Here is a 16,511-nt window from a genome sequence, read left to right as displayed (position 1 = left end):
CTCAGCTTCTACTTCTGCCTGAGAGAAGAGCTGAGAGAAGGTGGCCACATTCAAGTAACACCCAGATGTGTAAACCGACAAATAGGGATCCAGCCAGCACATGATTCCATGCACATCGTCAGTAAGATTGGTACTATCTTATTTTAAAAGCAGAATTTCTCTTTGAGGCCCATTTGATAGAGTTTCTGGCTTATAAAAAGGAAGTCCCAGAAGGGGAGAGCAATGCAGAGACACTTTTCTAGTTGGATGCGGGGACTGGAGCCGGCATCAACGAGAAGGCTATGTAGAACCCAGCTGGAAGGAGGAAACCAAATATTTATCAAGCCACTGCTATGAGCCACTTTGCTAAGTGCTATTTCATTTAACCTTTCCCATGAGGCTGTGAGGCAGTTACACTTTTCTCCACTTTACAAATAAGGAAACTAAAGACTAAATGGTTTGTCCAAAGTCACATAGCTAGAAAGTGGCAGTCAGATTTCCAACCCTAGGACCTGCAGCCTTAGGACGAAGGATAGGAAGTCCAGCTCAGAGCATGTGTCCTAAATCGTTATCCCTTTCCTTTGGCACTCTATAAGCTTTTCTAACTAAATTAGAGAAAAAGAACCACTGCATTTTACAGTATAATCAACTATTTGTCTCAGAGTTGGTAAGAAGGAGCCCTTGTTTTCAGATTTGAAATGGAATAGGCTGTCTGTTTTTCCATATAATTCAATGTCGAATATGATTGCGCCTATAACATTCGACATGTATCCCATTCTTTAGGCCAAGCTTTAGTTGATATTAATAGGTGTAAATGAAGATCAGCATTCGAAGCATCTTCTGCAAAATTTTTTTTCCAGCTCAGGCTCCCTTTGCCTGGGGAGCATTTACAGCCTTGACTTCGACAATGTACCAAAAGAGAGACAGCCCCAGGAACAAAGGAGTCACAATGCATATTGGTCCTTGTCTATTCCAAACCCAGATTTTTGCTGTAAACACTAAGTTGAGAGATTTTATGTAGACCAGTTCATGTGCAACGTACCATCACCTTAAAACACATCCAAACAAGGAGTTTTCAGAGATTATGAAAATTTTATTAACAAAGAAAATCTTCAGTATAGACACCCCCTTAAAAACAACCGCCTTAAACGTGTAGGAAACACTTTGTTTTCTACTCATTATACCCTCAATGCCAGAAGAACAAAACTGCAACACCAAAGTACAGACCAATATTTTTGAAGGGGATAATTGTTTGAGATAATGAAATACTAGAAAATTAGAAGAAACCGATCAAGGTATTCATTTTACAGGCTGAACCACTGAACCTTTATTCAAATGAATGTTTCCACTGTGAGTCAATATATGTGGCCATCGGCTCTTTGTAACGCTACCCTGAAAACACAGCGTACATCTAAAAACATGATCAAGTTCTTCGAGTACAGTAAGAACTGAGGGCCAGCCTGATTCACAGGCTGTGTGTATGGCTGCAAAGCGATGGTTCAGCGACAATCACTAGAAAATGTAAAGGTATGCTTCATGATAGGATGCAATTGTTTTTCAGGGCAACTTTTCAGTTCATTTCTGACCATCATTAACCGATCCACCGCTGTCCCCTGGAATCTCCCTCGGATACCCTCTACCCCACCCTTTACTAAACAAATCTATAAACATACTCCAGATATACTGCATGCAAGAGAGGAAGTATGAGAATATGAACAGATTCTAATGTCCTGGATACAAATAGGAAACACATAACGGGTTCTCGCTGTCAGAACACACTGATGTCTGCAGCTGAAAGCCCCTCAAAAGAGATCTTATGGAGGTTTAACTCAAGGAAGGAAAAAAGTTAGGCCTGTTACTTGACTACAGTTTCTAGGGCCTGGTGTAGCTATATTTTTAGGAATGGCTCCAGGGATCTGCCTGCACAAATTTGGATGGAGCGAGGGAGGCACAGATGGTGGTCACGTGAAGGCACAGACCGATTGGGTGGGCTCAGTTACAAAGTCTGCACATTTAGGCTGCTGTATTCCTCCTGTTTCAAGTGCTGCCAAGTCCCGGCTGTTCGCCTTCTTTCCAAAGTCTTGATTCATTTAATTCTCCTAAAGGAGGTGGAAGAGAAGGAGGATTGTGCAAATCTTACTGTTTTATGGTTTAGAAGAGACAGTCACCATCTTGGCACCTTGTCAGATTTTAAATGTAACATTTTGCTAAGTGTAAAGCTCGGTATCTGTTCCTTTTCTGTTGCCATTACTGTAACTTCAATATTTGCAAAACACAACCTCAAAATACTTCAAATCCAGCCCAAAGCAGTTTGTTATTCATGCAACACAATTCTCACATGTATCAATACACAGTGAGTTTGCAGCACAGAAATCTTTTCTTTCTTTCCTTTCTAATTTTTTCATTTTATTTTTTGTTTCTCCTTCACTTATGAATTTTTTCTCTCTTTAGGGATTTAAGAATGATTCAAGCACCAATAGCAAAATCCCCATTATATATATATTTTATATATATATATATATATATAATGTGTATATATATACACATTATATATATACACATTATATATATGTGTGTGTGTATATATATATATATATATATATATATATATATATATATATATATATATATATATATATATCCTGATTATTACCAAGCTTATCACCATGTCAGTTCTTACTGGTTGCATTATTTAGAAAAAGGAAGCACATAAGCCAGAGTTATTCTACCATTTGAAATACCCTGTGAATCGCTTGTAAAGCATAGAGCACCTTAGTGTTGTGTAGAATTTAATTTTCTGATAGAAAAATTTGTAGTGTTTGCTATAAAAAATTGTTTAAGGCATTCAGGATGTGATTCCAATGATGCCTTATTCATAGTCATTAGCATTAAAGCACTGGTTTCTCACTCTTTAAAAAAGAGCCCACAGATTATCAGTCATTTTCTTTTGTAGGAAACTGTCAAAATCAAAATGGATTCAGTTATTGGAATTTTTTTAACAGGGTACAAAGTATTTTTTTAGGTCATCATCAGGAGGCTTGGTGTGTGTTGATGTAATTTTTGTGTATCAAACCTCTGCTCCAGAGTCATCCATTAAGCCCCCGATGTGCATTTTTGGCCTGAGCTAGTGTGTAGGAAGGCCATTTTTAAAGCAAGTCAATACATAAAAAGGTTTTAACGTCTATCAGGTGTTTTATCTGGAGGGCATAAAATATATTTACAATTCTCCAACTAACTTAACATTTCCCTTTTTATTTGGATATTCATATCATGTAATAATCGACACTATTGTCACAATCGATGGAATTATTCATATACCTCTTAAGGCAAACAAGGAAATGATTTTTTTAGAGTAGGATTTAATGATTAGTAAAATATATCAATAGGCAATGTGGAGAAGCAAATTAAGCTCAATTATCTTGAATTTCTGCTTTCAACAGAGCATACTAATAGAGAAAGTTTTTGGTAACATTTATGCTACATGAATTTGCATTCTGAGCTCCTTCCTTAAAACATTGATATTGTTCCAAATTCAATGATAACAATAACTAGAGAGAAAAGTCTCCCACCATAGGGTAGCTGTGCTCTTTTAAGTCGCAGTCACTTCAAAACAAAACCAAAAACTACCCTCCAAGTCAACGGCCAAATGTTCACATAAGGACCTCAGAAAACATTAGTTTAAGGCTCTAGTTGACTGTGCATACAAATCAATAATAAGATTACATATCAAATATAATTTCATGAATGGGACACTTCAGCATTACTCATTCTTCGTCAAAAGTACTTAGCTGCCAAGAGAGATACTTTACAACATATCACAAATGTGCTATTTGTATAAACATTTCCCATTACAAATGCTCTTGTTTTCATTTAAATGAGTATTTTTAACCTGAGCTATTAATAAAAAAAAAAAATTTTTTTTTTCTCCCTTGTAAAGCTTGGCTTTCAGAAGAAAGAATCTTTAAGCCTTCTCTCTTGTGAGAGTAATTTCTCCAAATACCGACAGTGCCACGTAAGTACAGCCAGGGCTCATTAAATAGACTTCTGAGCATAATTATAATTAACAATTAGCTAGAAATTAGTTTTAATGATTTGTTTTAGGTGACAGAATAGAAGCATAATGTAATTATTTTTAAACCTTCTATATCATTAAGAATACAACTACCACCAGCTTTCAATTACTGAGAAGCAGACAATCACCCAAAGCATTCACTAAGTGATCTATTTACAGATCCAAAATAAGGGAGCAGAGGAAAAAGGCCAGGGACCCCAACACAGGTGTTTGTAATTATTTAGCCTTTTGCAAAGTCTCTTCCTTTTCTACTCTGCTCTTTTAAGCTGTTTCATGCCTTGAAGACATCTCTACCAGGGAAAATAGAGAAAGACACGCTGGCTGTTCAGCTCTCCCCCTCCTCCTGCCCCCTGCCTTTCTCTGAGTCGTAGTGAGGATCACGGCGGGAGGGGGGAAAGGCCTGAAGGAAGATCCTACAAAATTTAGCAAGTGGGTCTGAAACTGTCCAAATCAAACTGGACTAACAGGAAAGAAGATTATATCAGTAATAGATAAAATGAGTATTAGGAATAGACTCCAGACTTTAAAGATAGAGCTATACCATTCTTTCCCTGTACCGTGTTCTTTTAATATCCCAAAGTCAGTTTAGATCTTAAGAATTAAAAAAAAAAAATACTATGGAAACCTGAAGAAATGCTCTTTCATTTCCTGAAAAATATAAAAATATTCATTTAGAACAGTGAATATTAGTTATGGTCAAATTTCATTTTTTCTTCATTTTCTTTCCCTTTTTTTCCTTTTTAAAAAAAGCTCAGCTAGTCAGGGTGCTGTTTTCTCTCCCACCTGAGAGCAAGAATGTCAGACCTTTGGCTGCTGACCTTCGGAAATTGTCAGGGAACACATCCTGACACCCACGTAAAAGACCTGGTACCTGTGTTTCCACATCACAAAGCAGGCCAACAAGCACACAAGGCCGCAGACCAAGTTCAGAATCATCTGGATGAGTAAGAACAGTTTGAAAGTGCCAGTGATGCTGGTACAGTCAGTCACATCCCGGTACACAAAGGTCCTGCTGAGGGGCTCGGACGAGGGCAGTTTGCACTGGCAGGCGTCGAGCGTGGTTCCACAGGTAAACTGTGTGAGCTGTGCATAGTGGTGAGCGGCGAACGCCACGGCCAGCACACAGACCGTCAGGCCAAGGGCGCTCAGCAGGAAGTACAAGAGCTGCAAGAAAGCAGAAGAAAACCTTTCCAGTTACGGACAGCGTTGGATGACTATTGACAAAGCTAATAAAGAAAAGCTCTTCTTCTTCTTCTCTCCCAAGAAGTCCCCTGATGGAGGGGCTGTCTCTCCTCAGAAACATGGTACCCAAGACATGGCAATGGATCGTTATGGACTGTTAGTGAGCAATCTGATCACAATCTGAAAAACTCTGATCATATTTTCATTCGTCGTACAGATGTCGGGTGTTTTTCATGAATTGAGACAACATTATTAGCTTGATTTGGGGATGTTTGTATATGGATGTAGCAGGCAGCTTAGATGACGCCCAAACACAAGAGCCATCCCTGAAAGGCATACTGTGCTTGTTTTGACCTTAACAACTGCTGATATAAAGACTGAAACAAGACTAGGAAGTAGAGGACAAATTTCTTCAATGTAAACACTGTGTTGGCCAAAATTGGCAATGATTGGTCAACTAGCAACATGGGTTAATAAAAAAGACTATATTCAATGGAGTGGTTGCCAAACTATGTCCAGGAAGGCCAGAATCCCCAGTGAGAGGTTGCTGGGAGAAAAAAAAATTATGGTTCCAGAAGGTAGGTGACTTGATCACCTACAAGTCTCATCCCAAGTCCACCTATAACCATGTAGTTTCTGAGCATAAAAATAAGCTGTAAATGGTCCCTCAGCCACCAAGGTTCTGAACACCGTTGGCTTATGTGTTAGCCTTGGAATGGAAAAGTCTGGTTAAAGTTCTAACTCTGCTACTAAAGAACCATGGAATCCCTGAACAACTCAGACATTTACCCTACACCTGAAATATTTTGATCAAAAATTGTGGGTGCTTGTTGACATGGCCACAATGTAAACCATTTTACAGAACAAGAAATCTTGTGATTGGACTTCCCTACTGAAAACCTTTCTCTTAATGGCCCGACCTCCTGAGGATCTAGATAAGGAACAGAGTACGCAGCTGCTGGGACTGGTGTACTGAACCCAGTTCTTAGTGCAAGATTTACATTCTCATAGTCAGAAGTTGCTCATAGAGCAATTCTGCTGAATGTGAACTCTTCAGAGGAAGATTAGTCACGTCCAGGTTCAGATGAAAGTTACTCTGAACAGATTATGCCCTCCCCCGCCGCCTCCAACTAATTGCAACTCAAAATAAAAACATGTATGCAAGATTATAAAACATGTGTGCATAAGTCCTCCAGATGAGTGATTTTGCACACAGGGACAATTTCAAATGTTTTCAAGTCTTAAATATAGAATACTTAAATTTTTACTTTTTCTTTCTTGACTGGTGTGTGTGTGTGTGTGTGTGTGTGTGTGTGTGTGTGTGTGTATGTGTGTTTGTGTGTGTGTGTGTGTGTGTGTGTGTGTGTGTGTGTTGGTGCCCTGAGCATGTGTCTGGTTTGCTTGGAAGCTTCACTGCGGACACAGGAAGAGAGTGGACCCGTTTCATCTTCCTATGGCTGCACAAGGAAAGAGTGCAGGGGTTCTTTGGATCTTCTCATCAAAAATATCTTAAACACGCACTCTCTTTTTCATTTTCAAATCTTACGAAGGATTGTCAAATACAACCCACATTTCTTCATCTGTGAAACAGTTTATGGAAACATCTATCTCAGGGACATAACAAGGATAACTTATACTGAACACGTTTAGCCTCCCTTGGAGGAAGGGAACCAGAAAAACACACAGTGGCACCGTTTCAAAAATTTAAGAGGAAATATTTAATCTGTGCTATTGAATGCATCACCTTGGTCCTGCCTGTCACCCAAATTTTCAGTGGCCATATTTTCTGCAAAAAAAAAAAAAAAAAAAAAGTAGTTCTTGGGCTAAAAAGTATGGATTTATTTTGTGGGGCCATTGGGGCAGAATATTTGAATTATTCTGGGTTGTTTTGAAATATTCAGGCGACGACTGACTTCAAACTCTTGATGCCAAGGGCCAAATTAAATTGTGCTGGCCGTGTCGTGCGTGCCTGCCCATGGCAGCTGCATTTCCAGTGCCGGCGTCAGGGAACTGGGAACTATTTGCTCTGGGAACACAGAGACATGAGTGACTATGCCAGCAGGGAGGGCCCAAATTAAGGGATAATTTTTCACCTGAGAGTCATCTGCTTAGCAGAATGGCCCCAGTTGGAGTTTTCTTCATACACTTTATTGCCATCAGTGGATGGGACTACGGAGGTCCTGTCATAACTCTCTCCCACACACTCATCCTTAAGATAGAGAATTTCTATAACATCCACCAGGGCATTATCTTGAAACAATGACAATAATCCCTCATTCTCGATCTGTAAATTATTCAAATAGCTGCAAAAAATATTCTCTCATAACCATCACAAAAATCCGTTTGCTGAAATGAGAGTTTTGTCTCTTCTTAAAAGATAACTTTTGGGCCCAAAGAGCAAAAGATTTGCCCAAGACTTCTACCAAGTACACAGCAGTGCCTGGTGATGGTTACAGGCATGGACTGGGGAGCAGACAGCCTGAGTGAGAATCCCGGTTCTCTCCTCCATAACTATGAACCTTGGGCAAATTAAATCAATCGCATGGGTACCTTTGTTTCTTCATCTAGCACCTAAGTCACAGGATTACTCTAAGGATCAAAAGAATTGATACATGTAAAGGGCTTAGAACGGTGGCTGGTAGGCAGTAGCACTATTTAAGTATTCTTGAAATGAATAAACACATTAGTAGCCCTGGAAAGAGCTGCCAGTTCTCAGGACTTTTAGGATATCAACCCTATACTGGCTTTGTGTTATTCTATGTCACGTGGGAGTAACAACACACCCTTGGCTTGTAGAAAGGACGTGCACATTTACACAAGCACAGAGACTGCTCACTTTTAATTGAGCATCTTAAATATGCTAGAAGCCTCAAGAGCACAAACAAAAGCCATGCTCCTCAGCTCCTTTAAATATGAATACATTTTCATTGGTGCATTAGCTCACACATTGTGATTCTGCCTCTCCCACTGCAGGAAAGCATCGGGCCAAGTAAGCAAGAGTGAGCCACGGAATCAAGTTTCTTATCCATTTCAAGACATAAATATAGATTTGATCGGCCAAAGCCTGTGGGCTACATCTGCAGCGCTGTAGCATTTTTCCTTCGCGGCTTTTAACTCAGCTGACAGCAACAAGCTTCTGGGTCAGAATCTGTAATGTAAAATCAAGTGTCTTGTTTTACCTATACGGCACGAATAACTATCAAGAAGAGTGTTAACGATGACCTTGGGAAGGCCAGCAAATATATTTTGATACCAGCGGGGCTCGGGACGCATCTGTCTTGCCTGTGTCAGTCCGGGCGGCCGGCACTGCGCAGCGGGCGGAGGCGGGCGCCCCCGGCGCTTATGTAACCCCAGCGCCCGGGCGCGCCCCGCGCTCGCCGCCTCTAATTGGTACCCGGCCGCCGCTTCAACGTTCAGAGCCTTCGGGAGGAGGGCGGTTCGGCTTCGATTTAATTACCTTCCCGGTGGCAGGCATGGTAAAGCCCCTCTGCTCCTCGATGTGCAGGAGGCTGCGGAGGTAGCCCGGGGGCCTCCTGGATGTGGGCCCCGGGCCACTGCGCCTGCAATGCCCTCGTGGGGAATGTGCCCCGGAGTGTTTTTGCACGCACACGAACCAGACACGTTTCTGAAAATCATCAAGGTGAGCCCCGAGAAAACAGGGCCAAGAGGATAGGCAGGAGGCCCAATCAGCGGCCGGATGGCCCGCCGAGCCCAGGAGCAGAACTTGGGAGCAGAGCCCGGGGAGAAAGATGGAAGGCGCCGGCGGCTTACAGGGCTTGCCAAAGGGCCGCCAGAGAAGACTGTGCTAGCTTGAGATGAAAAGACAAGCCCCCGTGGCCACTGTCTGTAAGGAAAAGGGAAGTGTGTGGGCGTGTGTGGGTGTGTGGGTGTGCACACGCGCGCGCGCGCTAGCACAGGCTGCAGTAAGCGCGGGCATCACCCCTGTATTGCTTGTCCTGACTATCTGGGCGTTCAACAGAAGGAAATAAATTCGCCACCAAAGCTTGGTCCAGGGTTATCAACACGTAAGCACTAAAATGCGGTTTTGCTAGTGAGAAACACCTCATGAAGATGCATTTTATTCCTTCTCCCCCAAATGATGTGAGGAGCACAAGGGAAGTCCGCTGTAACCTGCTGTGCCTTTGGAAAACCTGGAGATTGACGGAGCTCATTTTCGACCTGAAGGTAATATAGTGGGCACCTTAGAGAGCTGGCAGCAAGCATCACTAAAGGTCACATTCAGAAGAAGAGAAAAGTACCTCTGTATTTGTCAGTGTCTGTCACAGGTGAAAAAAAAAGATAGTTAATGAGATCTTCCTAGTGGTGAATTCTCAGTCTGGCTGACATTGGCAGTGACTTTTTTATTTTTTAATTTTTTTGTCCTTGCTCCTTATTTTAAATGCAGACGTTGAGATGGCTTTAGGGGCCTCTGTGAAGATGTTTCTGCTGTTTGCTGGGATCATGGTGGAGAGGGGGATGAGGGCATTTCACAGAAACTGGTGAACCTAGTTTAGAGCCCTTTTTACCTAATGAATGAAATTCCCATAATTTAACAGATCATTTCTTACTAGGCTTTAAAAAAAAAAATTATCACTAAGCCTTGCAGTTTATTCAGACTTCTACCAAAAAAATAAACACGCACTGATGTCTGCTCTATCTGGCCTTCTTTTAAGGGACACCCTCAGACAGAAAAAGTAAAATTTTCAAGGTCGGGGCAGGGGGCATATCCACCAAAATTGTAACTCTATCAATTTTTAAAATAGCATCCATTAAATTTTTAAATTAGAAGAGTTACATCTAACTATTGAAGAACATCTCAAAATTGAAGAAAAAGACTACACAATGTAGGTATAATCCCACCACTCAGAGAAACTATTTTTTCTATGCACATAAGAGCTATTTGTTTAATTTCCGTAGGATCATAGCATACATTTTGTGTAGCCAGTTTCTTTTTGCTAGTTAAAATAATTTGAATATTTTATTCACTAATTACTCTTTTATGACATGACTTAAATATATATATATGTATGTATATATGAGCACATTGCTTTTTTATGTCAATAGCTTTTATATCAATATACTAGAATATACTAACATCTTACAAAAGAGTATCCAGTTTTTATGTGTTTTCTTATAGAAGAAAAGAGACAATGTGACTAGACCCCAAAAACAAAACAAAACAAAACCAACATTACAGAAAGCTTTTTGTTCTCTGCTACAGGAGTTGAAAGAAAATGTAGGAATTTGATTTCTACTAACTCTGATTTCTGAGTGGGGTGTTTATCTCCCTAAACTCTGAAAGGGTGTGTCTGTGTTTCCCTTTGGAGCAGATTCTACTGTGCAGTGAAAATGCTGTGTACTTGAATTGGCTCCAACCAAACGCAGTGTCTCTAAAAAAAAAAAGGCACTCAAGGAAAGGCACACACACTTGTTAAACCAAGCATACCCCAACCTCCTGCCTTTGCCCTCAGATTCTTGGCACAGGTCATTTGGATGCACCCAATGTACTTTTTCTGTCTCAGTGATCCCACCTACCAAGGGAAATACACTTAGACTGCTTCATTATTAAAACATTCTTAAAAAAAAACCCCAATATGGGGAAGTGGGCACTGATATAGATACTTTTTCCCTGGCCAAGTGTTTTGCTGAACTGATGAATTTTCAGTTTTCCTTTTAAGGGCATTGGAGGGCATTTCATATGCTCCGTGCCAATCCAGTTCATGGAAATTAAGACTTAAAAAAAAATAAATCAGCATTACCTTTGGGGCCTGGATGAATGCCCTCCTAAAACATTTTTTGGCCTGTCTAAAAATGCAATTTCTAGAATAATCAGATATACAACCCCTTAAAAAGTCCTCCTTAATTTTGTACTCGTGTTTCCTTCTATGTGATGATAAAAGAGAAAGAAAAATGACAACTTACTTTCATGGCAAACTGGATACATGTCCGTTCGTCAACTTGATAGGAGACACAAAGCATAAACAAACCAAGATAGGCCACTAAGCAGACCTGCAATGGAGAACAGGGATGAAAGGTTGTTATCAAGGAAAGCTGTGCATTCTAATGACATCAATCTCAGTGTCTTTCACCAGTAACGTCCTTGTTATCAAGGTGTTCATTTCATTTGCTTATCTTTATGTGCTATTTTTCCTCAGCTTGTGGAACAGAGTTTTAAAACTAGGAAAATCAATTTATTTCAATTTAGCCAGTATTTATTAAGTCCTTTTGATGTGCCAGGTGCTGTACAAGGTCCTTCAGCGCATACAATGATGAACAAAATTTCCTCAACCTCAGTAACTGTACGGTCCAGGCCAGGCCACGATAAGTGCACACACTATTCTAAGGCAGGGCATTCTGTGTCAAATGCTATTCAGAGAAGTACAAAAAGAAGAAAAAAATAACATTGAATTGGGCAATTAAAAAAGCCTTCACTAAAGAGGTGGATTTGAAATGGTCCTTGAAAGGGATGGTGATAATAATAATGATCACTACCAGTTACTGAATACTTACTTTGTGCTGCGGCTCTTCTAAGGCCTTTGTATGGATTTCTTCAAGTAATCAGCACAAACCCCTATGAAGTAGGTGCTATTATGACCCTCATATTATAAATGAGGAAACAGAAGCACAAAGCTAGTAAATGATGGAACCAGCCCTCAAACCAGGTAGCTTGGGTGAAACAGTATGAGCATAAGCGGACGCAGGACCGTGTGTGGAAAGAATAGCAAACATGTATCTACAGTTGAAATAACAAAATATAGAGCAGAAAATGTAGGTGGAAAGTCTGGGGATGTAGAACTGATTTAGGAAGTAGTGGGGTTCCCTTGAACATTTCTGAGCAGGGGAATGACATGATTCAAGACATATTTCTGGAAAATGAGCAGTGGTGTTGGGTGGGTTGGCGATGAGAACATCAGAATCTTATTTTACTAATCTAAGCAAGATTAATCTATCAGGTGAGCCAGAGCTCAGAGGGTGGTGGGCAAAGTCAGAGAAAGAGGTGAGAGGAAAGGTGTAGTAAAAGTAAAATGTATACATCTTGGCTATTGCATGACCAGTGGGAGGACACTGGAGTGGGAGAAATAGAAAGCCATCTCCAAGTTCTTGAATGTCAGTGATGGAAAGAGTGGGGAGGTGCACCTGACCCAAAGAAGGCTGGCAGGAGGCATGGCAACTTTGAGAGAAAACATACTCCATTTTTAAAACAATTTTTTAAATCGAAGTGTAGTTAATTTACAATGTTGCGTTAGCTTCAGGTGTACAGCAAAGTGATTCAGTTATTTATATATATATTTAGGTTCTTTTCCGTTATAGATTATTACAAGACATTGAATATAGTTCCCTATGTGATACAATAGGTCCTTGTTGTTTACCTACTTTATATACAGTAGTGTGTATCTGCTAATCCCAAACTCCTAGTTTATCTACCCCCTCACCCCCCGCTATCCCCTCTGGTAACCATAAGTTTGTTTTCTATGTCTGTGAGTCTATTTCTGGCTTGTAAATAAGTTCATTTATATCATCTTTAAGAGTCCACATATAAGTCATATCATATGATATTTTGCTTTCTCTGTCTGACTTACTTCACTTAATGTGATAATCTCTAGGTCCATCCATTGTTGCAAATGGCATTATTTCATTCCTTTTTATGGCTGAATAATGTTCCATTATATATATATATATATATATATATATATATATATATATATATATCCAGAGAAAACACTAGTTCGAAAAGATACACACACCCCAATGTTCATTGCAGCTCTATTTACAATGGCCAAGACATGGAAGCAACCTAAGTGTCCAGCGACAGATGAATGGATAAAGAAGATGTGGTATATAAAACCTACTCGATTTGATTTTCTTTTTAGTGGTGCATTGGAGTTTCTTAAACTGTGATTTAGAGTTTCTAATCAAAGCATACCTATTCACACTCAACTTTGGAAACCTTAAAAGGTTGCTAAGTTCTACTTTAGGATGAAAAACATAAGCAACAGAATTGCATTTTCTGATAAGCACAATTTTCCTAGAGACGATGTTGGAAGGATGGCTAAGAGTCACCCAGCAAGTCATTAGATGGCTGGTTTGGTGGTACTCATAACTCCTACCCCCAGGGCCAGCTTTGAACCTCAGACCTGCTAGGGTGGTAGAGCTGTTTATTTACAAAGCCAACACAACATTTTAAGGTAGCACCTCTATCCTATTCTCCCCTTGATTACAAAATCAATAAGTGGCTTGTGCCCTCACTGGTTCCCAAGTTGCAGGTTTAGGTTTCCACTGGACTGTGAAGCCAGAAGCCAAGCCTTCCTTGAGTACAGGCTGTTTTCAGGGTTTTCCACCATTAGGACAGGCTGATGGTTAAAAGCAGAGATGACATTCCTAGTTCCAGAGACAAAGCGTGGGCTGGAGAGGGCTGGGTAGAAAACAAAGCAGATAGGACCCACAGAGACAGCTTTTCAGCAGAGCACCGGCAGATGTGGAGGTAATGACACTGAAGTTGTTTGTGTAACCCACAACGTGGCCATATTTCCAAGGCAGGGATGAAGTTCCTTTTCAAAACTCTTTTAAAAATATATCTAACCAATATATCTAATTGAGGTATAAGTTTGATAAGGCCTGTAATGGCTTACTATGTATTTTCAAATTAAGAATTTACGGAACTAGGGACTTCCCAGTGGTAAAGAATCCACCTTCCAATTCAGGGGACGCGGGTTCGATCCCTGGTCAGGGAACTAAGATCCCACGTGCTGCGGGGCAACTAAGTCCGCACACCACGACTGCTGAGCTTGCACGCCTCAACGAGAGAGCCCATGTGCCACAAACTACAGAGCCCACGCACTCTGGAACCCACGAGCCACAACTAGAGAGAGAAAACCCGCCCGCCACAACTAGAGAGAAGCCTGCACGCCACAACAGAGAGTCCACGCTGCAACGAAAAGACCCCTCGTGTCTCATTGAAGACCCCTCGAGCTGCAACTAAGACCCGAAGCAGCCAAAAATATAAAGAAAATAAATAAGTAAAATTTTAAAAATGCTTTAAAAAAAAAGAATTTGCAGAACTAAAACAATGGAAGAAAGACCTTTTTTTTTGTTTATTGGCAAGAAACCCAATGGAAGCTTCTAAACTTGCTTGTGGGGATGGTTAGATCCCTAAGTACGTGCCTGGGCTCACTTGTTAGCATCTGTCTGCAGGTGCACGGGGTCAGGCTCTCTCCTACATAACTATCTTTGTCCCTAGAGGCTATTGTGAAGTTGGCAATTGCCAAAACTCTCCCTTTGGCTTCATGAGAGACACATTCCAACAATCGAGCCTAAATGACCAGTATCTTAAAAATCTGACTCTGCCTTCCTTGAACAAATTTTTCTACTTCAGTAGTGTCTACTTCTGTGAAGCCTTAATTTAGCCTGGTTTCCAGCAAGAAGTTGCACAAGAACATATAACCTCACTCTAGAGTATTTCACTTAGTCAGTCGACAGAACTCTTTTTGAGGCCAGACTCTTTTAACAGCTCCAGGAACTGAGCGGTGAAAAACCAGTCTCAGCCTTCAAGGAGCTCTCAGTTCAGTGGGAAAGAGAGGAGAGTGAAGTTACAATACCATGTAAGTTTTAGGACCGTGTCTGCTGTAATACACTGAAGGGGTGATTAACCTGAAGGCAACTTGAAGAAACTTCATGGAGGAAGATGGATTTTGAAAGGTAAGCAGAAATTAAGCAGAAGGATGTTAGGAAGAGTAGAGCAAGTACTAGTGAGTACAAAAGCATGGAGAAATACAGAGGAAACACTGAGGTCTCCCAGAGCTCTGGTGCAGAGGATGGGAGAAGAAAAAGCCAAAGGTGAGCTTGTAGAGATGGGCAGGAAGTAGGTCACAAGGAACTTTTATTTCAATCTAGGACATTTGAAGCAAGGGAATCATGTGATCATCGTTGCCTTTTAGAATGGTCTTTCCGGCTGTGAAGAATGGATTGGGAAGGGAAGACCAGCTGGGAGGCTGTTCTCCATCTATGGAGAAATGATGAGTGCCTGAGCTCAGGTAGCAGTAGGGACCGAGAGTAGGTGTGTTTGAGTGATGTTAAGGAAGCAGAATCCAAGGCTCTAAGAACTGATTAGAGGTGAGGGCTGAATGAGAGGGAGGAGTAAGCAAGGTGCTCAGCTACCTGACTTGAGCTGCCAGGTGGATGGAGTTCACGTTTAGTAAGGCACAAGATACAAGAGGAAGAGCAGAATGGGAATGGAAACCGATAATGCCCACATGAACTCAAATCGCAGACACGTGGGCCTAGAACTCAGGAAAGGGGTCTTAGCTGAACATAACCCCTTAAAGCAATGGAAACCATCAGAAATGCTGGATCACCCAGAAACAGTCTAGGGAAAACAAAAAAAGGCCAAGGAAGTTACCCAGTTATGAAGAACCATTGAATAGTTTGAATAGAAAGCATCTCAAATACACTTCGTATAACTTTGGTTGTACATCATGACATGTCTAAATACTATGAAACTGATCATCCTTCTGGATTTTTGGAAGTTTCACTTCTAGGTCCTAGTGTAGGATATTTGCTATAAAGCCTGGATCAATCCAACATATTTTATTTTATTTTAATATTTATTATTTATTTATTTGGTTGTGCCGGGTCTTAGTTTGGCAGGTGGGCCCCTTCGCTGCGGCTTGCTAACTCTTAGTTGCGGCATGCGTGTGGCATCTAGTTCCCTGACCAGGGATCAAACCCGGGCCCCCTGCATTGGGAGCGAGGAGTCTTAACCACTGCGCCACCAGGGAAGTCCCAATCCAACATATTTTAATTTCTTGGCCTTCTGATAGGGCTCAATCAGCCCTGGGAGGGGGTGGGGAGTTCATTTTCTTACCTACAGATTTGCGTATTGGAACAATACTTCTTTATCAGAGAGTTTATTGGAGTTTAGAATGCAAGCACTTTATAGAAGAGTAGTATTTACTGAACACTTAAAACTGAAGGCTTTATGGCCACGGGGAGGAAACCAGATTTCTCATGCCAGACTAAGGGTCTTGTTTTCTGAGTGGGCAGGACGTGGGCGCACCAGGAAGACAGGGTGTTCTGGCTTCCCAGGGCGGGGAAGGAGGAGCTCTTGTTAATGAGTAGTGATACTCGCCAGGCCTCTCTGGGACAACATTCTTGGATTCTGGGCCAGGGCTTCCACTGGATATGGTGAGGTGAGGCCCATGGAAGAGGAAAAAGGCAGTTACATAAGATTTTCAAGAAGGCACCCATTGGACCAGGGGCGGACAGGTGGTATCACTGAACA

The 16,511-nt window shown here is 41.1% G+C and overlaps 1 protein-coding gene across 1 annotated transcript in view; it reads right to left on the bottom strand.

The window, feature by feature from the left end:
- Positions 1-1,051: 1,051 nt before the first annotated feature.
- SSPN (sarcospan) overlaps positions 1,052-16,511 on the bottom strand; it is a 40,703-nt gene continuing 25,243 nt past the window's right edge. The window contains exons 2-3 of the mRNA XM_082352290.1: positions 11,156-11,242; positions 1,052-5,215 (exon numbers count right to left, since the gene is read on the bottom strand). Coding sequence (XP_082208416.1) covers positions 4,850-5,215; positions 11,156-11,242 — 453 coding nt within the window. The 3' untranslated portion in view covers positions 1,052-4,849. The remainder of the gene's footprint in view (positions 5,216-11,155; positions 11,243-16,511) is intronic.

Source organism: Balaenoptera borealis, assembly GCF_965194805.1.
Source record: "Balaenoptera borealis genome assembly, chromosome: 13".
Lineage (NCBI taxonomy): Eukaryota > Metazoa > Chordata > Mammalia > Artiodactyla > Balaenopteridae > Balaenoptera > Balaenoptera borealis.
Note: the sequence above shows the minus strand (reverse complement) of the source record. Positions and strands in the feature narration are given on the sequence as shown.